The sequence below is a fragment of the Osmerus mordax genome, chromosome 16, assembly GCF_038355195.1.
Source record: "Osmerus mordax isolate fOsmMor3 chromosome 16, fOsmMor3.pri, whole genome shotgun sequence".
Taxonomy (NCBI): Eukaryota; Metazoa; Chordata; class Actinopteri; order Osmeriformes; family Osmeridae; genus Osmerus; species Osmerus mordax.
This window is the reverse complement of record NC_090065.1, coordinates 12,176,562-12,197,350: the sequence shown is the minus strand read 5'-3', so window position 1 is coordinate 12,197,350 and position 20,789 is coordinate 12,176,562. Positions and strand designations below refer to the sequence as shown.

The window sequence follows — 20,789 nt, the reverse complement described above, 5'->3', positions numbered from 1 at the left end:
AATATTTATTGAGTATTGATGACTTATGCACAGACTGTAGTTTTGACATAGTAAGACTATCCTGTAAGTACATGCTGTAATACTTGTTTAATACAATAACATTTGCTGTCCTTTACATTTGTTATTTAACACCGACACTCTCGAGGCACACGGCATGGCAGGCATTTTAGTTCTTTCTCTGCTGAAGAAATATTTTGCTTCTGACGTTGCCAGTGATTTAAAATAGATTTTTATCGCTACATATTTGACATTGACAGCTTCACTGCTGCCCCTTGTTACACGCGTGGAATCCTATTGAGGCGTGGCACTGCTGGGAAACATGCTACTGGAGTGGAATACAAAACACATTTGACAGATTAACTCCAGATAAAAACCTTCCTACAATCTGGCTCCCTCTGCTGTGTGCAGCCTGTCATATAATAAAACGTGACCTGGTCCACACGCCTGCCCACCAGGGGCGGTTTTAGGCACGGGCGGACCGGGCAGCCGCCCGGGGCGGAATTTTTTCATGTCACGTGGGGGGTGCACGAGCATAAAATAAATAAATAAAAATCTCTGCGCCGCGAAGCGGTTTTCTCTTTTCTATCATTTCACTGTGTGGGGAATTGGCAAATTGGCGCCCCCTTCAGGCAGCTGCAGGCACCTCTGCTTGCTGAGAAGGTGCCGTGCACAGAAGCTCGCCCTGGGTGTAATTCAATGTAGAACCGCCACTGCTGCCCACATTCTACATGTATCCTAAAATGCAGATTCATTTTACATAACATAGCCTATGTTTTAGTTAGGTTACTAAATCTTGATAATTTTAGATAGCTAAATCAGACTCTTACCATCCAAGTTACACTATCAGTTTGACTGGCTAATTTCCTTGCATTATTACAAAGGCATATCATTTTTTACATTATTGTCATTCCATGAGGTCACTCTAAAAAGTTCAGCAGATTGCTGTCGCCTAGTTATAATCAGCCCCTAAAATATTTATGTATGGAACTATCCGATCATGTCAAAGCCCGTGCCGATGCGGGCGTTGCTGAATGCAAGCGGACGGTTCTTGTCTGGCCAGCCTCTAGTTTAGATTTCCTCGTTTTATGTCACTGTAGCCTCTGTCTGGTCACATCGCCTTTGGAAAGTCACACGAACTGGTCAGTTTACTGTAGAATGTATCAATAATATTCTATCTTATTTTTGATAAAATACTTGAGATACATCTCTTGAACAATGCCTGCTTAGACTTTGATTTGAAGACAGACCACCAGTATCCCAGCTGGTGGCGAGCGAGCGCCCAACGTTTTATGAACCATGTGAGGTACCGGAGTGCGTCGAGTACACCTAAACGATGTGTTTGAAACTGGCCACCCCAGACAGCGAGCGACTCGAGCTGTCCAAATGCAGTTGTTTGCCGTTGGAATTATGCGATACACAACAACAAGGAATTCTTCGAATAATGGTTAACAACGTTTTGTACAGCAAATAAACTGCCTCAAAACTTCAATGGATTAGCTACTGTAAAGAAGAAGAAGAAATCTAGTAACGTAAGTAATCACAGGCTAGTTAGTAGTAGAAGAATTGGTATGAGTGTTGAACTCGCAGTAAGTGGACTAGGCTAGCTACAGTAGCTATCTCTTACTAGCAAAGATTGCGACCGGGGCAGCTAGCGTCAATGTTGCTCAGTCAGTGTAGTAGCACTAGCAGGCTGCAATAGCTGTTAGTTAACTAGCTAGCTAGCTATGGATTTTAGCTAACGCCAGATAAAGTTGCTGCTTTTAAGTGATATGTCAGTTTCTCAAATCAGCAATCCTCCTTCACATTTTTTGAGTGAACCAATTAACAGATTCATTTATCTTGCTCACGTACTAGTATAGTGCTACGTTTATGTTGTCATTTAGCTTGAGCTACCGATTGTGTATAGCTAGCCTAGCTCTGGCTAAGTAATTTTAACTGCAACTGCAAGACAACATGGTTAGCTAGAGCTAGCTATCCAGTCACGATCGACTCTAGCATTCTGTCTGTAGCAAGACCGGGAGGAGTCAGCAGCTAGCTTACCTATGCTTTGCTAGTGAAAGTAGACGGTTATCACTTGCTAGGATTACGCCGGTGTTTGTTTTACATGCAAGGAAAGTTAGTAACTTGAAAGCAACCGTTGTGTTTCAATCAATCCAATATAGCTTGTTAGCAGGTTAACCAATGAAAATGATTGACTAAATATTGACTTTACATGTCATAATGCCAGTTAACTAGCTAACAACTACCTATCCGGTCATCACCCATATCTGCAGCAACTATGGTTTGTCTGCAAATGTAGTCAGCTAGTGAAAAGCACGAGAGGCAGTATATACCATCTATCTGAATTGCTACGAGTAAACAGTAGTTGGCTTTCTAGGTAATGTATTACTACTAGGATAGTCAAAGGCAGCCAGACAGATTTAAATATGCATATTCTGACAAAATGAAATCTGTAATCTGCTGTCAACACAATCACTCCCTGTACTCAACTGGCACTGGAGTTCTCTCATTAATTCATATATTGCACAATCCTGTTATTTTCTCCAGGGTGTACACAATAACTCAAAAAACTTCCTATGCATTCCCTGTAGATGTGTTTTAGCATCGTAGGCTTCCATTATGTCTGTCCACATACGAAATGTCTATCAAAGGCATTGTGCATGATTATAAACGGGTCAGCGGTTCTTATGTAATTTTCTTTTTCCTTTCTCTCTTCCCAGTAGGTCACCATTAATCATCTTAATTACTAGCATTGTGTGTAGCAGACCGCCACCATGCCTCCCAGGCCGTCCTCGGGGGAACTATGGGGCATGCACTTGATGCCCCCAAGCATCCAAGTGGACTGTCTTCTACCCAATGGCATGCTGCTGACCCTGGAGTGCCTGCGCGAAGCTACCCTCATCACAGTGAAACACGAACTGTTCAAAGAGGCCAGGAAGTACCCGCTGCACCACCTCCTGCAGGAGGAGACCTCCTACATCTTCATCAGCGTCACGCAGGAGGCCGAGAGAGAGGAGTTCTACGACGAGACGAGGAGACTGTGCGACCTCAGGCTGTTTCAGCCCTTCCTCAAAGTCATAGAGCCCGTAGGCAACCGAGAGGAGAAAATTCTCAATCGGGAGATTGGTAAGGGCGGCGCTTTGTTGCCTAGGAATGATTACAGCGTCAGGCGCGTCATAGATGCATGCTGCGTCACAGATTAGATGAAGCCCCTCATACTTGAGTTGAGCTTATTAGGATCTCTGTAAGTGCAGCAGCTTCTCGTCCTGGGGTGAAAAAGGAAAGCATGATTCGGCACAAAACAGCTGTGCAAGGAGTGCAGCATCTTGCTGTTCTAAAATACAAATGTTATGACTCACTCCGAAGGTTCCGCTGTAATGTCAGCACCAGCATCTTGAGCATTATCCTTTTTGTTCTAACAGGTTTTGCCATTGGAATGCCTATATGTGAGTTTGATCTGGTCAAGGACTCGGAGGTGCAAGATTTCAGGAGGAACATACTAAACGTCTGCAAGGAGTCTGTAGACCTCAGAGACACTAATGGCTCCCACACAAGAGCCCTGTATGTTTACCCTCCTAATGTAGAATCCTCAGCAGAGCTGCCCAAGCACATCTTCAACAAGCTCGACAAAGGTAGGAATCAAGAACGCCGAGGTTTTCAGGGATAGAATATACCTAGTTGGAACTTTGGACAGAACTTTTTATTCATGTTGTTTAAAGAGGTGGCCGTGAGCCAATATTTGGACTAAATCCAAATGGGATGCTTGCACTGATTCCAGAAGGGGGTGACTTGACAGCTCTGTTACAATGTTTGCCTACATTTGACTGTGACGTCCCCCCCCACAGGCCAGATAATAGTAGTGATCTGGGTCATCGTGACGCCGAGCAACGACAAGCAGAAGTACACCCTGAAGATCAACCACGACTGCGTGCCCGAGCAGGTGATAGCGGAGGCCATCCGGAAGAAGACCCGCAGCATGCTGCTGTCCCACGAGCAGCTGAAGATGTGCGTCCAGGAGTACCAGGGCAAGTACATCCTCAAGGTGTGCGGCTGCGACGAGTACCTCTTGGAGAAGTACCCCCTCAGCCAGTACAAGGTGAGCTCTCGCCCCGGGGGGACGCGGCCGCCGTTGATGATGATTGATACTGATGATAAGGGATAGAAGGGCGTCGCATGCTTTAAGGCCTACAGGAAGTCCCGATGGATTGATACTGCGACACAGGGCGACTCTGGCGCATTGTGACAGGCTCTGTTTTCGGTTTGTTTGGGCAACAAAGGTGATTGTGCTGTCTCTCTCCCTCCCTCCCTCCCCGACCCTGCCAGTATGTGAGGAGTTGTATCATGCTGGGCAGGCTGCCTAACCTCATGTTGATGGCCAAGGACAGCCTGTACTCCCAGCTGCCCATAGACACCTTCACCATGCCGTCGTACGCTCGACGCATCTCCACCGCGACGCCGTACATGAACGGGGAAACGGCCACCAAGTCCCTGTGGACCATCAACGGCACGCTGCGGATCCGGATCCTGTGTGCCACCTACGTCAACGTAAACATCCGGGACATCGACAAGGTAGGTTTAACCGTCCTGTCGCTGAGCGCGTCACGCCATGCACATTACCGAATCCATGCGGTCGGAGGTTTCGCTTCATCTGACATTGAGCTTCATTTAAGCCTTGGCTGCTTAGGTGTCCGCATGTTCGAAAAGGTCAAATCCACTGGCATAATTTTCTTCTTTCTTACGCTGACTCCTGGGTGTTGTCATGGTCACTGGTGTAGATCTATGTCCGGACGGGGATATACCACGGTGGAGAGCAGCTGTGTGACAACGTGAACACCCAGCGGGTGCCCTGCTCAAATCCCAGGTACCACAACCACAAACTGATGGTCTGGAATGGATGTGTGGTGGTGGGACACACACACACACACACACGACATTGTGGGCCTGTATGATATGTGAAAGGTATTTATTTTGGGCCTTCCTGTGGTCCCAGGTGGAACGAGTGGCTGAACTACGACATGTACATTCCAGACATCCCTCGTGCGGCTCGTCTCTGTCTGTCTATCTGCTCTGTGAAGGGGAGGAAGGGAGCCAAAGAGGTGAGCAGAGGGTTTTCTGCTGTGGTAACATTACATGGTTAAGCAGTTACTGCTGTAGTAACACTACATGGTTTAGTATCATAGAAGAATTTAGATGTATTTATTATTATAATACACTGTATTTGTAATGCGCCTTTCTTGCACTCAAAGGACTATTTGTATGTACTAAGGGCCCACAAGAAATGTACTTGAAACATTGAACTTGACTTTGTAATACGAATTAAGAGATGACTTGCAATTATTTTTCCTTTTTATTGATTTAATCATGTTTGTCTTTTGTTTTGTTTGTTTTTGCTGTTTGCAAAGACCATACTTCTGGGTCACATAGCTGAAGGTTGTTTCTGGAAGGTCTCCTGACCTGTTATTACACGCTTCCCTCTTTCTGTGTCCTCGCAGGAGCACTGTCCTCTAGCCTGGGGCAACATCAACCTGTTTGACTACACCCACACTCTGGTGGCCGGGAAGATGGCCTTGAACCTGTGGCCCGTGCCCCACGGCCTGGAAGACCTGCTCAACCCCATAGGAGTCACAGGCTCCAACCCAAACAAGGTCAGGCTGACAGCTGCTGAAACACGCCCTGCTTACTGATACTCACTGATACTCTGAGAGATCTGACAGGTGATACCCTGTCAAATTTGTCAAAGTTATTGCAAGCCAGATATTTTCTATGGTCATTATTTTTCTTCACCTTTTTCATCTAAGTTTGTTTGCCTCAGTAGCCAACTGACACCTTTTGATGCCGACACACGCATCGTTGGTTTATATTACCCATATAAAATATGATTGTATGACAGTCGGTAGCGGGCAGCCCAAACACAGGCAGAGCTAACAATAAGCTGCCTGGATTTAACTAAGCCTCTTATGCAGTTATTAATGACTCATTGACACACTCATCTGACCTACTCTAAATAGTCTTGTCATTGTTGATATAAGCCCCATAAGTAACCCTTTCACTACTTGTGCGTACAGGAAACCCCTTGTTTGGAGCTGGAGTTCGACCACTTCAGCAATCCAGTCAAGTTCCCAGACATGACCACCATAGAGGAGCATGCAAACAGGAACATATCCAGAGAACTCGGCTTCAACTATTCCCATAACGGGCTGGTAAGAAAGCCGCAGGGTCGGAATTGACGCTTTCGAGCATCTAAAACGAGTCTGCTTCAGTCCTCTTCTGACTGACAAGCTGTGTGTACTAACCCTGCCACCACACAATCAGCCCTACCGATGCTTGATGACGGCCCTTGAATGACCACAGGTGTAATATGTCTCGTTGTACAGAGTAACAGATTGGCTCGGGACAACCCCCTGACAGACAGTGACAACGAGCAGCTGCGTCTGGTGTGCAACAGAGACCCCCTGTCTGAGATCACAGAGCAGGAGAAGGACTTCCTGTGGAGGCACAGGTAATGCTCGCGAGCGCTTTTGTCGTTGGCGCCCGGCAACCTGAGTTGTGCACGGGCTGAGGGAGGAGACCGAGGAGTCAGATTTTGAAGACTCTCCCCCTGGTCTTGTCTTTTTCTTAGACATTACTGTGTCAATATCCCCGAAATACTTCCCAAAATTCTCCTGGCGGTGAAGTGGAACTCCAGAGATGAAGTTGCACAGGTAGGCAGTTTGGGATTTTTAACTGCTGACAGTTTCTTTTCGGAACGGCGTCGCACACCCAAATATTTTCCTATCAAACCGGTTTAGCTGCCAAGTTTGCATTTTGTGTTGTTGAAAAGATAATCCTGTGTTTTGTGGGGACTTTACAGATGTATTGTCTTCTGAAAGATTGGCCAGCCATTAAGCCAGAGCAAGCCATGGAGTTGCTAGATTGCAACTTCCCAGACCCAATGATTAGAGATTTCGCCGTGACGTGCCTTGAGAAATACTTGACAGACGACCGCCTCTCTCAATACCTCATCCAGCTGGTCCAGGTACCTCACTCCACCAAGGCCCTCCCCTCTTTATAAACACAGATGGTATCTATCACAATCTCTCAAAGAGAAGAACTGTCTCTCATGGTGGAGTCCTATCTGGCTCCATCTTCTCTCTGTGCTTGTGAATAGTTATTCTTTTGGGGTGTCTGTCCTCTAACTGCCCTCTGCTTGTCTGTTCCCAGGTTCTAAAGTATGAGCAGTATCTTGATAATCCTCTGGCCCGCTTCCTGCTGAAAAAGGCTTTGACCAATCAGCGTATAGGACATTTCTTCTTCTGGCATCTGAAGTGAGTGGAATTTTAAACAACCATGTGGTGAAAGTTGATGTTTTGGCGTTACTGTAGAAGGTGGCTGGTCTTGCATTTATATTTGTTTACTTGGCATCCTACCTGTATCGAGTTTGGTTCAAGGTCCTATGAAACTTTTGCTGATGACAAGGCATTTAATGAAGGGGGAATAGGAGAGGGGGTATGTTCAACCTTTTAAAATACTTTAGACCTTGCTACTTCTCTAGAAGTGCCTGTAACAGATAATCAAAGGAGAATGCTCACGCACAAGTGCAAAACGCCGGGGGAAGTCTTGGAACCGTTCCGTGGGCTCCAGCATCGCCTCACCGACCCTCCCTCTTTCTTTCTTTCTTTTTCTCCCCCCCCCCTCCCTGTGCACCTCAGGTCAGAGATGCACAACAAGACAGTGAGTCAGCGCTTCGGCCTGCTGCTGGAGTCCTACTGCAGGGCCTGCGGCATGTACCTGAAACACCTGAGCAGACAGGTGGAGGCCATGGAGAAACTCATCAACCTCACAGACCTGCTGAAGCAGGAGAAGAAGGATGAAGCTCAGAAGGTAACCAGGTCCCTGGACCCCCCCCCCCCCCCCCCCCCCTCACACACACAGAAAGCCCTCTTCGGGGTAAGGGTTAATCTTACTCTCTTCTGACCACCGGGAATAGTCGACAAGATGTTTTTTGTTCCCCTGCTTGACAACAGGGTTCAACCTCAAGATCGATAGTGAGATTCTCCAGTCGTTAAACTCGGAAAGCTATTGAAATGTTGTGGATAACCTGATGCCCTGCAGCTGTGTCAGGAGATCTGAAGGTGTGTTTGGTGCCCTCAGGTCCAGATGAAGTTCCTGGTGGAGCAGATGAGGAGACCAGACTACATGGATGCACTACAGAGCTTCACCTCCCCCCTGAACCCAGCCCACCAGCTCGGGAACCTCCGGTACCAGCTCAGCCCTAGACAAATGGAAAAAAACCTCCAGATTTAGTTAGATTTCATGATTTATTGCTGGCACTCTGACCTTTCTGGATGGTCCGTGAAAGTTCACCCAGGGTATCGTTTTGTGTCGCCTCACTGCAGACTGGAGGAGTGTAGGATGATGTCATCGGCCAAGCGGCCCCTGTGGCTCAACTGGGAGAACCCGGACATGATGTCTGAGCTCCTCTTCCAGAGCAACGAGATCATCTTCAAGAATGGCGACGGTGAGTCCCAGCCCGTGCCCCTGCCTCGTCTCCACCCTCCCCACACGCCCAGCGGCCGCGGCTGCGCTCTCTCTGTCTCCTGTCTCTCTCTGTCTCCTGTCTCTCTCTGTCTCCTGTCTCTCTCTGTCTCCTGTCTCTTTCCTCTCTCTTTCTCCCCCCCCCTCTCTCCTTCCCATTCTACCGCTCATCCGCGCCCCCAAAGTGAACCCGCTAAGTGGCTTTGGCGTGCCGCCCTCGCCGTTCCAAAGAGCGCCCCCGTCATGATCTGATATTCGTTTTGTCCCTCCCCAGATCTGAGACAGGACATGCTGACGCTGCAGATCATCAGGATAATGGAGAACATCTGGCAGAACCAGGGCCTTGATCTCAGGTACTCCACCGGGGCTGCAGGCACCAGCGCCGGCACGCAGTGTGAATAGTCAACGATGCGCTTTATGTTCCGTTCGTCGCGTCCCCCCCCCCGCCCCCCTGTCCTCCCCGCTTGACAGCAGCAACTCCAGATCAGTAGCGAGCTGCTCAGGTCATTAAACATTGAGCCCATTCGCTCGGTTAAGAGCCGAGATCTAAGCTGTGGGTGGGTGTCGTCTGACATGGATACATGAGTCTATGTAGGCCAACTGACGAGTCAGGTGACAGTTTGGAGGCCAGGGATAACCCTTTGTTCGTTTCTGTATTTTGGATACTGATGTTTCGTATTTAATATCCTAAGCCCTCAGCGTGTGTAGGAAATGGTTGCAGTGGCCAAAGATATTGGACAAAATAAACCAGCTGATTGCTATTAATTTGAATACAATTTTAGGCCCATTAGAGCACTGACACAGGTAGTTTGGGCTTCTGCATCACCAAGACTGACCCCTATCCAAAATACAATCCCATGGATTCCTACAAGGATAACTTATGATAACTATAATGATGCGGTTGTAGCACGGTGTAGCATTAGCCAAGTAGGCTGCTCTTCAGTGCAGTGATACCTCCGTCCCTGGTGCTGTGTGCTAGGATGCTGCCGTACGGCTGCCTGTCCATCGGGGACTGTGTGGGCCTCATCGAGGTGGTGAGGAACTCGCACACCATCATGCAGATCCAGTGTAAAGGAGGCCTGAAGGGGGCGCTGCAGTTTAACAGCCACACTCTGCACCAGTGGCTCAAGGACAAGAACAAGGGAGAGATGTAAGTGGACTTCCTCAGACCAGAACCGCCTGCAGTTTATGCGGGGGGAATATTACCACACAGGAAGTGTCTTTTAACGTCGTCGTTTCCTGAACCCGTCGCTAGGTACGACCAGGCCATCGATCTGTTCACGCGGTCGTGTGCCGGCTACTGTGTGGCCACCTTCATCCTGGGGATTGGAGACAGACACAACAGCAACATCATGGTCAAAGAGGACGGACAGGTAAGGCACACATCCGCTGGTGTTTATTACCCGTGGCTCTTCCTCGTTTTAGAACCGAGCCTTATCGGCACCGCGCGTGCTCTCTGTTCTCCTCACAGCTGTTCCACATCGACTTTGGTCACTTCCTGGATCACAAGAAGAAGAAGTTTGGGTACAAGAGAGAGCGGGTGCCCTTCGTGCTGACGCAGGATTTCCTGATCGTGATCAGCAAAGGAACGCAGGAGTGCACCAAGACACGGGAGTTTGAGAGGTAGCCATTTTGGTTTGTTTCGCGTCCGGCGGTTCCCGTAGAGGAAAGGTTCCTCCTGGTGGGAACAGACTTGTTCATAAACAAATTCAATCCTCATATGGATTCAAAAAGGCCCGACTCATTTATTGACCACCATTCCTTCCTAACTTCCTTCATCCCTCCCTCAGGTTCCAGGAGATGTGCTACAAGGCCTACCTGGCCATCCGTCAGCACGCCAACCTCTTCATCAACCTGTTCTCCATGATGCTGGGCTCGGGCATGCCCGAGCTGCAGAGCTTCGACGACATCGCCTACATCAGGAAGACCCTGGCCCTGGACAAAACGGAGCAGGAGGCCCTGGACTACTTCATGAAGCAGATGAACGACGCTCACCACGGGGGCTGGACCACCAAGATGGACTGGATCTTCCACACCATCCGCCAGCACGCCATGAACTGAGGCAGGAGGAGAGGAGGGTGGCGGGGGGTGGCGGGAGGGTTGATGCCCATCCCAGACCTGGGCCCTGGCCACCTGCTCGCAATGAACTGTGAGAGCAGGGTGGACCTTTGCTGGCGCTGGGGGAGGATTTTCCAAGCTGGAGTCAGACGGAGGGAATGTCATGTACAGCCCTGCCTCCTTTTCTCCCCCCTCCCCCCCCCCCCCCTCCCCCGCTATGAGCCAAGAGAACATTTCGTCGTCCCCATGGTAAGGTGCTGAAAGGGCAGAGCATCGCTCGCTTTTTCGGAACCACTACGAACGGACAGAGAGCGTCGGGGGTCACGGCGTGGCGACGGAACAATCGTGCAATCCCAAGAGGCTCTCCACCAGCGCTCTCCTCTCCCTGTCCCGCCAGGTCGACCCCGGAGAGCAGAACAACCGGGACACAAACACCCGCTTTGTGCACCACCTCTGACTGTGTCGAGCGTGACTCGGCGTCTTGTACAGAGGTATCCATAGTCTCATATGCATACAGTGCACATATTATTCCTTTTGAGGTCCTTATTCTTTTTCTACTGAGCCAAAGTACAGAATACCCCACACTACATCTCACTCATCGGTCTTATTGTAAGAGAGTCACTACGATTCCAAATCCCCACGTTTGTCTCGCGTCGCGCTGATGTCTGCAGTATTTGTGTTTTTTCCCCCCCGTTTGTCTTGTCCATCAGTATTACTTTTTTGGGCGTGTCGTAAGGTTATGGCACTCACAGGCTGCCGTCCATCTCCCTCGGTCGGATTCGACACGGAAGGACTCGTCAAGGAAGCCCGGGTGAACGCCACGTTGAATGTGTCGGCTCTCTTGAGTTATTCGGTTTGCGATTTCTTTTCTTTTAGAAAGGGAAAAGGGTGTGAGATTTTGCTGTTACACTATGCAATTGTGATCTTTGTGTACTGTGCTTTAGAAACACATTTATCTGTCAGTGTAAAGAAGCCATTCGAAGATTCAGAGCAGACATGTAGGTACATGGCTTAAAAGGTGTTCAGCATTTTGTACAGACAGTACAAAACATGCACAGTTATGCACTGTAACAGTAGCACCCATCTGTTTTAAACAGGGTGACTGCAAGAACTGTGAAAAGTAGTATTTTGACGTCACCGTTCAAACGGACAGGAAAGGCTGTGTGCAGCTTAAAGACTCAATCTGAAGAACATTTAGCCAGCCTGTGCGTTTATAAGAAGCATTATTTAGCATTATGGGTTTTTTTTGTGTGTGAATTTGCTTCTGTTGATTTTCATAGAACTCCACTCAGCTCATGGTACATACATAGACCTCAGCGTAATGTTAAATATACAATCCTAAATTGTGAAAGATCTATCATCAACAACAACAACAACAACAAAGTGTAACTGAAGTGAATTTGTGTTTTTCTTTTGTTTACACTTCCGAGTGTCCTTCTGTTTTGTGTGACATGGATCCTGTAGTTTGTTTACTGCATAGAGAAACAAAGGTGGTCTGTAACCAAAATGAAACTGGGGGGTGGTTTCCTGGCCACAGATGAAATCATGTGCAGTGTACCCAGGTGTTTTTTGGGTTCCCCCCCCTGTTTTGTTTCAGGAGGAGCACTTGGGCCTATATGTCTCCAGGAAACACACCCTTGCACTATGCATGTGTTTCTGTACAGGTTACAGACCTTTGGGGCGGAGCCCGTTCAAAAGAAGTCACCCCCTCAACCCACCCGTTCCCATTGGCTACACTATGGCAAGCCAGCATCATGTCTGTTTCTTCCCTTTTTACGTGTTTTTTTTTCTTTATACATATGCATGAGGTCCTTGGAATATCCTTAGTTTGGCCTAATGTTGTTTACTTGAATTTTATGTCAAATGACCTCTTGTTACTTGTACAACAAAATGATGAAGGCTACGCATCCTGATACTATTACACATGCTAATGCTTTCCTTGAATAACTCTAGAGGTAATATATTTTTGTATTCTAAATATAGACAAATTTAAACTATTATCGCTAACCAAAAAATAGTGCAATTATGCATTATAATTCATCCCTTTTACACCCAAGTAGACAGCTTCCAGTAGTTGAAGGGATGTGGATGAGTAAGTGATGAGCGTATGAAGGAGAAGAAAATGAGGAATGGTAGGAGAAGTGGGTGTTGCGTGAGGCCTGGAAGTAAGGCTCTTGCACTCTGTGGTTAAAGTCTGTAAGCACAATGACGAGAAGCAACCCTGCATGTCTTTTGAAAGCCTAATTAATGTTATCTACTCATTTGTAAATATCATTGGCCTTTTAGAATACCCTTGTTACTCATTCATACATTTTACCATGTCTGGGGAGAACCTGAACTCATTCATTCACTGTACTGCAAAATAAAGAGGTTTCTCTGTCTTAAATCTATTAGTAATAGTAGTAATGTTTAACATTTTTATTGTTTATTGTTCAGATCCATTTCTTGATTCCTATTCGTTTCTCAGTAGGTGAGCAGTCATCTTTTACTGTACTCAATACGAGACCGATAATGGTTACAGTCTACAACTAGGAGTTGATTACCACAAAAAAACTGAGAAGGATATTCTCTGTTAGCCAGCTCCAATTCCAGGGGTACTCTGGGTATTGTATCCACTCTCCATTGTCAGCATCAGGTCATTTCGCTCAGTCTTCTTGCATGGGGGAGTGTCCGGATCTGTGTCTAAGGACCTGGTAAAGCTTTCCCCGGGTGTGTCTGGAGGTCTGCCTGTCCTCCACCTGCCCTCTGCCCTGCAGCTCAGAGCACAGGAGGTCCAGACGCTGGTTCAGCTTCACCAGCACCACCAGCAGAGTCCCACCAGCCAGCATCAGGCACGGCCACAGCAGAGAGAACAGGGCCTGTCTCAGGGTGTTCTTCCTGGTCAAGATGGCGTCCTCGGGGTAGCGTCCAGGGTTGGTGAGGCACGTTAGAGAGCTCCCCAGCTCACACAGCTCATCCAAATAGTTCTTGATGTTCTGCACTTCGCTTACGAGTTCTTTTCTGTCTCGCTGGCATTTGGGAACGTAGAAACACTGTGGGATGAGAAGACGGCACACACCAACAGATCAAAAACGGGTGTCACAACAACAGCTATCCTTCAAGGACGACCACTCCTATATTTGGGTTCACTGTACCAGTGGATTGAGGAGAACTGACTCTTCATCGTAGTGGAAGTGAGCCTTCTGTCCAGACTGAGTGATGTTGACGAGAACCCTGAGACATGGAGCTGTACTCACTCCTCGACAGTCCACCCACTCCTCCAGAACCTCAGACTGGACCAGGGAGCAGTTGGCCTCCTCTTCCCAGCGACTGGCAATCACAAGCAGTTTTAGCAAAACATCATCAAATCAGTGGGGAAGATTTGGTGTGATTTACCTTTGGGCTGACTTGGACACATCTTACCTGTTGAGGTAGGGTTTCACATAGATGATCCCCACCACGAAGAACATCAACACAGCAAAGGCCATCATGGCGAAGGCCAGGAGAACAGCTCTGTATTCCCCGACACTGGACACTGTCATCTGGGACTTGGCTTTCTCCCCTTCCCTCCTCCCTGCCAGGTCCTGTGCTGCCCCTGTGTGGAGGACCTCCCTGTGTCACACACAAACAGGGCAAGTCATCCGGCTCCACCCTTCTTTGCTCATCCCTGGAACTCATCCTAACCAAAGAACGGTCACTGAGCTCCATAGCCAGGAAGCCGTATCTGCATCTCTTGTCTGTTTTCAAACCCTAACACATGCAGTCCAGCAGTGGCTTTGTAGCTTACCTTGTCTGTCGCCTGCGAGCGCCCTGCAGGTTGATGTTGATGGGGATGCTAAAGGACTTCCGCGGGGAGGCTGTGTTCAGGAGCATCCCAGCTTCTGACTCAAAGTCCTCAGCAGTGAGTCTCTCTCTCTCACATACCAACCGTGTTCAGCCAATAAAACTATTTTGCTTTTGACCTGTTTGTCACATGGTCTTACAGACAAGTCTATAGCATTCTGTCTTATCTGCCACCCTATAATGAAGTCCAATGACTAAACAAACAGGGTGGCAAATACAGCAGCATGCAATTCCCTCTTGTTTACCAAGGCTCAAAGGTGAGTGAGAACATCCTCCTCTCTAAGCACAGGGGTTTCTATAGAAACCTCCACAGGTGAGCCAGGTAAGATGCAATTAAGCTCCAACTGAACCTCAGGAGACCATGTCATGTGGAAACGTGTCATTCAGCTCAGTATGTCAGTAATATATTCACATTGATTAAGAAGAACATCCAAATCATTAGTCTGATAGTTTCATTTTGACTATTTAACGATTAATGAATTACTAAACCATTTAATTGACAGTGCCAGAACCTGCTGAGGGGCAAATAGTAGAAGTAAGAGAGTCATTATTTCATTGCCCCAATGAAATACCTGAGTGCAGACACACACACATACAGCACACCTACCCAAAAGGACGTACTCTGCAAAGTCTGTTTTCCATCAGCTCTGGTTGTGGTTGGAGGACTGCCTGTGGCTCTGCACACTCACACCTTATGATTTGAACATTCGGAAATTGTAAATATAAGTTTAAGAAATCTATTATTTATGCATTTTCTTTCCCCAAAGAATTGTTATTATTCATGATGTGTTGATTGTGAGAAAAGAAAACATATGGAAGTATTAACTCAATGTCACATATACCCTTAGGGTAAGGCAGCCACTGCCAGCCTGTTAGGGTAGCCTTGTGCTAAGTACTACACAAAGACTCAAACACATTATTCATAAATACTTGAGAAGAGTAAGAGTCATACAAGTATAATGTTCTCTGTTCAACACTTTGTTTTAGCCAGTAAATAGTTTGTTTTCCATAAAAAAAAATTCTTGTTGTAACAAACCAGATGATGTTCTTTAGCTAAAATGCTCGAAGGCCTACAAAATTATGTAGACCAATAAAGGTGAGAAGTGAACACAAGTGACATCACTTACTTTCACCCCCTCTCTTTACCATGAATGAGAATTGAGGCCTAGTGCTTTTGAGTAGTGTGAAAATCCACCATTGGTGTGTAATGCGAGTTGACGAGATTAATAATACATAATACTTTGAGTAGGCCCACTTGGTTGCCTAGCCTAGTAACATAAGATATTGCTCTGGCTAACGAAGCTTACAGACTTATCTATGTGGACCGATAATAGCGTCTTCATTCTCAACATAGGCATGCGCTGCTTAACACAAACGGCATTTTATTCGTTAAAAAGCGATTAAAGGTTACAGCATTAGAGTGCACGAGTTTTGAAAATCGTCCATCAGCTTCGCACGATTGGCGGCGGTTCAGGTAGGCAAAATACAAACTACCTTTAATAATGGTCTACCCTTATATAATGTTAGTTATCATATCTGCCATAAAAAATTATTTCCTAAAATACAGTGGAGGAAATTCCAGTGATTACTCGGGGAAGCAGGCATAATTGGACGCATCGGGTCTCTTATTTGATAAGTGCATCCTCAAACAAAGTCGAAAACTTGAGAACATGTGGAGGCAAAAGTTGTTTAACACCGAGAACAGGGTCATGGATAATCTTAAGAAAAGAAATGCAACCTTTCTCACAATTGGACTGATATTTCTACTCAGTGGTATTGAGTATGGTAAGTTCATTTAAACTCTGCTGTTATTTAGACTAAGCTAAATTGATGATCAATGCCAGAATAACTTTTAATTCAACCATCATTCTGAGCCCATACACCATCTCTCTCTCTCTCTCTCTCTCTCTCTCTCTCTCTCTCTCTCTCTCTCTCTCTCTCTCTCTCTCTCTCTCTCTCTCTCTCTGTCTCTCCCTCTCTCCCTCTCCCTCTCCCTCTCCCTCTCTCTCTCTCTCTCTCTCTCTCTCTCTCTCTCTCTCTCTCTCTCTCTCTCTCTGTCTCTCTGTCTGTAACTGTCTCTCTCTCTCTCTCTCTCACTCTCACTTTTTTTGTCTATGTTCCACTCTAGCTGTAATTCTCCCTACAATATGGAGATACTTGCAGATCCTGGAGGCCCCCCCCTTATTTTCTGGGTCTGGGTCTCTCTGCCTTCAGCCTGAGTGGACTGCTCACAGGTCCCCTCTTTGGGCACTGGTCAGACCGAACTAGAACTACAAAGTCCATAATCCTTTTCTCCAATGTATTTGAGATAGTTGGTGAGCAATAGTATACTTATCCCAAATCACATTACATCTCACCACATGACAGAGTATGAATGTTGTCATCATGAAGTGAATTAAATACTCTTGCTGTTAGAGTGCACATAAACACGTATACAAACAGAAGAATGTAAAACAAAGTTAAGATTTCTTGATGAAGTGTCTCCACTAAAAATAAATTTCATATTTGGAATATACTTCCTGAACTAGCTAGTCTTTTATGAAGAGCTGCTAGCAAAATGAAACTCAAAATGCACCGTGCTTCAGCTGCACTCATTCATGATATTCATTTCTAGGGTACAGTTATGCCTCCCAGCCTTATTTAAATGAGAACTATTATCTGTCTCCTAGGTAACTTCATGTATTTCTTGGGATACTCAAAATGGATGCTGTTGTGCAGTCGGCTTGTAGCAGGTGATAGTCATCAACCCTGACAGTTTCAATGAATTTCTCCAATTTCTCGAAACGTGAAATAGGACTATGATTGAATGTTTGTGATGCCTCCCAGGTATTGGTGCTGGAGCAGGCTCCTCCATCTTCAGCTTCCTGACACGAAGCACCCGTCCAGAGGAGCGTGCTGGTGTCTTTGCTGCCATCATGGCTTGTCGCCAGGCCGGACTCCTCATTGGTCAGTTATTTGGGGGGCGCCAAGATGGTCTCTGAGCTTATTACCACATAGAGAAACAACTAATATATGTACCACCTCTGTCTTTTCTTGCATGTCCTCTGCTGTCTTCACAGGGCCAGCCTTCAACCTCTTCCTGCGTTTGTGCGACTTTAAGCTGGGGCCGTTTGTGGTGAACAAGTACACCTCACCTGGGGTAACACCTCCCAGATAGTCTCTCAGCACATGTTTACACATAAAGCCTCATTACTGACAGCCATTACACTCAACCAACACAGAATACCTGTCACTGTTTGGCCTTGAGCAGGGTATGCGTAGAATTAATTCAACAAATGACGGTTAAACGAAAAATAGGATTCTCCTTTGTCTTCACATCCTTAACATATATCATCCTCAGAGTGTTTGATTGAAATTGTTTGCGGACTGGGTCTCTGTAATGCTGGGATAACTCATGGAGGACATTTTAGGACATGTTTAAACGTATGTTGAATGAGATAGACTCTCCCTCCTCCTCCTCCCCCCCCCTCACAGATCTTCATGTGTCTGATGTGGATCTTGCTCCAGTTTGTGGTCCTGGCTATGTACTGGGACGTGCCACCTCTTAACTCTGAAGAGGAGGGTCTGATGGTGGTGGAGATGAAGGACGACGAGAGAGAGCTCTTGGTCGACCCTGAAGACGCCCTGGACGCCTACGGCGCCGTTCATCCCGACCAATCGGAGACCGCCGTCTCCTCTGAGATCCAGCCTTTCCAGGACACGTCCCAGTGTCCCCCATCTCCTCCTCCCTCCCCCCCTCCGTCGACAAGTCCGGCCCTCGTCAACCCTTTCAAGAACTTCAGTGCTAGCAGAGGTGTGAGGAAGGGTTTGCGGCATGGCTGTGTTGAAGTGTGTGTCAGCTTGTCCACACATCCTGCACTGTGCGCTGGTGGGAAGAGGTGACACTGCAGACGCGGACATGCTCTTGAATCAATTACCTCTCCCCGCGGTGTCTGTCGCACTGTGGTATACACTCGGCAAATGTTTGTGTGTGTGTGTATAAGGGAGAGAAATTGGGAGAGAGAACGCGAAAAAAATAGAAACGATTCCTCATTTATTTGAGTGCTTTTCCCACCCATGTCAAATCCTATTTCCCCTTCATGGATTGGACCTGTGTGTTGTCTTGTGGGTTTTTCCTCGTGTGTCAGGTGTCATACTGGATTTGTGTCATGTTTTGTGTAGGATGAAAGCGGAGCATGTGTGTGTATTGATTCAATCGGTTTGTTATGCGCGGGGAGTGTGTACATGCCAGATCTTCTCTATTGATCCTCTCACTCACTGAGTGTGTGACAGCTGACTGGTGTGCAACCTCTGTACAGGCTTCAGCTGGACCTGGGCTGATTACTGTGGATGGAACTGAGACAGAATTGGAGATGTGGAAAACATCTTTTATCGGTGATTCTGCCACCGTATGTGCTCTTTTTGAAGAGATGGAAGCTGACTAGTGCAGTATTTGTTGTGAGCTGTAGAGGATAATGGATTATTCTTGTTCTCCGAGGTTTTGAGGAAGGTAGATGCAGATAGGGCGAGATTAAACTTTCATGGATTCACTTTCTGTGTCCTTCTCTTGTCAGGTGTGATAGCTATTAGCGTTCCACAACTTTTTTTTTTCTCTCTCTCTCTCTCTCTCTCTCTCTCTCTCTCTCTCTCTCTCTCTCTCTCTCTCTCTCTCTCTCTCTCTCTCTCTCTCTCTCTCTCTCTCTCTCTCTCTCTCTCTCTCTCTGTCTATGTCTCTCAGAGCTTTTGAGGGAGGAGGTGGTGGTGCTCCTCACAGCTCAGTTCATCACTCTCTTCAACCAGACTGCACTAGAGGTGAGACCCAAGAGAGGAGACATGTTCACCTAATCCAGACACCATCCTGGAGTATATTTCTGCTCCAGGCCCACTCCCCTTGTACCAGATGTCCCCCTGATCCTGAAGTGCTGTTCCTCTCCCTCCTCCAGACCATGGTGACCCCTCTCACCCAACGCTGCTTCAGTTTTGGCGAGCTGGGGAACAGCCTGATGTACGGTCTGTGCGGTGTGGAGGTCATCCTGGGCTTCTTCTTTGTGCGCTGGCTCAGCGGCCAGGTGTCGGACCGCGCCGTGCTGGCCACCGGCCTGGTCATCTGCAGCGCCGCCTGCGTCTGGTGCCTCATCTTCCTGGCCGACCCACAGGGTGAGGCGGGGCTGGTCACTCTGCCTCCGCACAGCGCCGCAGTAGGGGGGGGGGGACGGGGGGACGGAGGTCTGGTTACACACACACACAGACACACGCACATTTGTTTTCAATGTTCACTGAGTTTGTGTTTAGGATTACAAGGTGTAGTAGGTGGGGAGTAAGCACACACACACGCACACAAACGTACCAGCTCTCGACCTTCACTGACTTTGTGTTTGTGATCTGTTTCCATATGCGCATCATGCAGTTGTTTTCTATTCAGTAGATCCCCAGGGGTCATTTGGGACACACGGTCTTGAAAGCCGCACATATGAAAGAGCGTGTTCCCCCCCGCAGGCGGTTACTCCTGGGAGATGACAGAGTTCATCATCGGGGTGTTCCTGCAGCTGCTGGGTCTCCCCTTCGTTGCCGTGTCCCAGGTGTCCCTTTTCTCCAAAGTCACAGCTGAAAAAACACAAGGTAGACATATGTGCCCTGGAGTTGCCTGTGAAATATGACCTTCTTCGTTCTCGGTCAAGTGTAGTTTAGTTGGTCATATTTTAACATCAAAAAATGTTCATGTGGAATTCAATTTTTATTCTTGGGATAAACTGTGTGCGCGCTTGATTTCAGGCTTCAGTCAGGGTGTGCGGCGCTCTGTTGGGGGGCTGGCCACTATCCTTGGACCTCTGTGGGCAGGTGGGCTGACTGGTAACCTGTACCTGATGCTCGGGTTGATGCTGGCTCTGCTCATCATGATCACCGTAAGTGGGCGACATTCTACACTTCCATGCACGTGTAACGAACAACCAACAGAACTCAACATTGTACACCACAATCAGGAATGGAATTTTTCTTTCCATGGACTCAGCCTCACCAATGATTCTGTGAAAGTGGATTCTAATATGGTTCAGCCCCTCAAACTATGATGATGATGATGGGGCCTGTCTCCCAGGTCATGACGGCGTTGTCCTACAGCCGTCTGGTGGAGCCCACGGTGGTGCAGCACGCCCAGAGCTTTGACAGCGGGGGTTAGAGCTGAGCCCGCTCCACCCTGATGGACAGCCGTGGTCAGAGGGAAGGGATGGTCCCACGATTGGCTGACTGAAAGGCAGGTTAAAGGTACATTGTACACTGACGGGACGTGTATGTCAAATGAACTATAGGAATGCAACCCAAGTACGTAGTTTGCTCTGTTTGTGTTGTGGATGGTATTTTGTATGGTGTACTGTGTATAGAGTTATATACAGTGTATGTATATACATTTTTGTATATAA

At 47.4% G+C, this 20,789-nt stretch overlaps 3 protein-coding genes across 4 annotated transcripts; 2 read left to right on the top strand and 1 right to left on the bottom strand.

Moving 5' to 3' along the window:
* The first annotated feature begins 1,398 nt into the window (after nt 1-1,398).
* Nucleotides 1,399-12,952, top strand: LOC136958914 (phosphatidylinositol 4,5-bisphosphate 3-kinase catalytic subunit alpha isoform). 2 transcript variants are annotated; one of them, XM_067253045.1, is made up of 21 exons: nt 1,399-1,529; nt 2,721-3,126; nt 3,423-3,632; nt 3,846-4,096; nt 4,324-4,569; nt 4,776-4,861; nt 4,991-5,096; nt 5,493-5,645; nt 6,066-6,200; nt 6,375-6,499; nt 6,620-6,701; nt 6,851-7,015; nt 7,201-7,304; nt 7,689-7,860; nt 8,131-8,237; nt 8,376-8,497; nt 8,789-8,867; nt 9,494-9,664; nt 9,770-9,887; nt 9,986-10,137; nt 10,305-12,952. In XM_067253045.1, the coding sequence occupies exons 2-21, from the start codon at nt 2,775-2,777 to the stop codon at nt 10,573-10,575; spliced, it is 3,207 nt and encodes a 1,068-aa protein (XP_067109146.1). In that variant the 5' UTR covers nt 1,399-1,529; nt 2,721-2,774; the 3' UTR covers nt 10,576-12,952. The 2 variants fall into 2 exon arrangements, with proteins under 2 accessions (XP_067109146.1, XP_067109145.1); XM_067253044.1 differs by having other exon boundaries at nt 6,590-6,701.
* Nucleotides 12,953-13,217: 265 nt separating this feature from the next.
* Nucleotides 13,218-14,424, bottom strand: kcnmb3 (potassium calcium-activated channel subfamily M regulatory beta subunit 3). The gene is made up of 4 exons (XM_067253103.1): nt 14,339-14,424; nt 13,975-14,163; nt 13,707-13,881; nt 13,218-13,604 (listed from the first exon to the last, which is right to left on the bottom strand). Exons 1-4 carry the CDS (start codon nt 14,422-14,424, stop codon nt 13,218-13,220), a joined length of 837 nt encoding a protein of 278 aa, XP_067109204.1.
* A 1,679-nt stretch (nt 14,425-16,103) lies between these two features.
* On the top strand, nt 16,104-20,548 carry mfsd8l2 (major facilitator superfamily domain containing 8-like 2). The gene is given in 13 exon segments (XM_067253863.1): nt 16,104-16,179; nt 16,523-16,569; nt 16,571-16,709; nt 17,064-17,126; nt 17,221-17,340; nt 17,454-17,533; nt 17,869-18,095; nt 18,144-18,187; nt 19,112-19,185; nt 19,317-19,530; nt 19,870-19,992; nt 20,146-20,276; nt 20,468-20,548. Coding segments are annotated over 13 exon segments (1,419 nt in total).
* The last annotated feature ends 241 nt before the right edge of the window (nt 20,549-20,789 follow it).

Bases quoted from the DNA above. Each gene is read 5' to 3' on its own strand.
- LOC136958914 (XM_067253044.1), top strand. From the start codon at position 2,775: ATGCCTCCCAGGCCGTCCTCGGGGGAACTATGGGGCATGCACTTGATG. The intron at 3,633-3,845 runs GTAGGAATCAAG...CCCCCCCCACAG, and splicing joins CTTCAACAAGCTCGACAAAG to GCCAGATAATAGTAGTGATC. The intron at 4,570-4,775 runs GTAGGTTTAACC...TCACTGGTGTAG, and splicing joins ACATCCGGGACATCGACAAG to ATCTATGTCCGGACGGGGAT.
- kcnmb3 (XM_067253103.1), bottom strand. From the start codon at position 14,424: ATGCTCCTGAACACAGCCTCCCCGCGGAAGTCCTTTAGCATCCCCATC. The intron at 14,164-14,338 runs GTAAGCTACAAA...TGTGTGACACAG, and splicing joins GCTCGCAGGCGACAGACAAG to GGAGGTCCTCCACACAGGGG. The intron at 13,882-13,974 runs GTAAGATGTGTC...TGTGATTGCCAG, and splicing joins GTGAAACCCTACCTCAACAG to TCGCTGGGAAGAGGAGGCCA.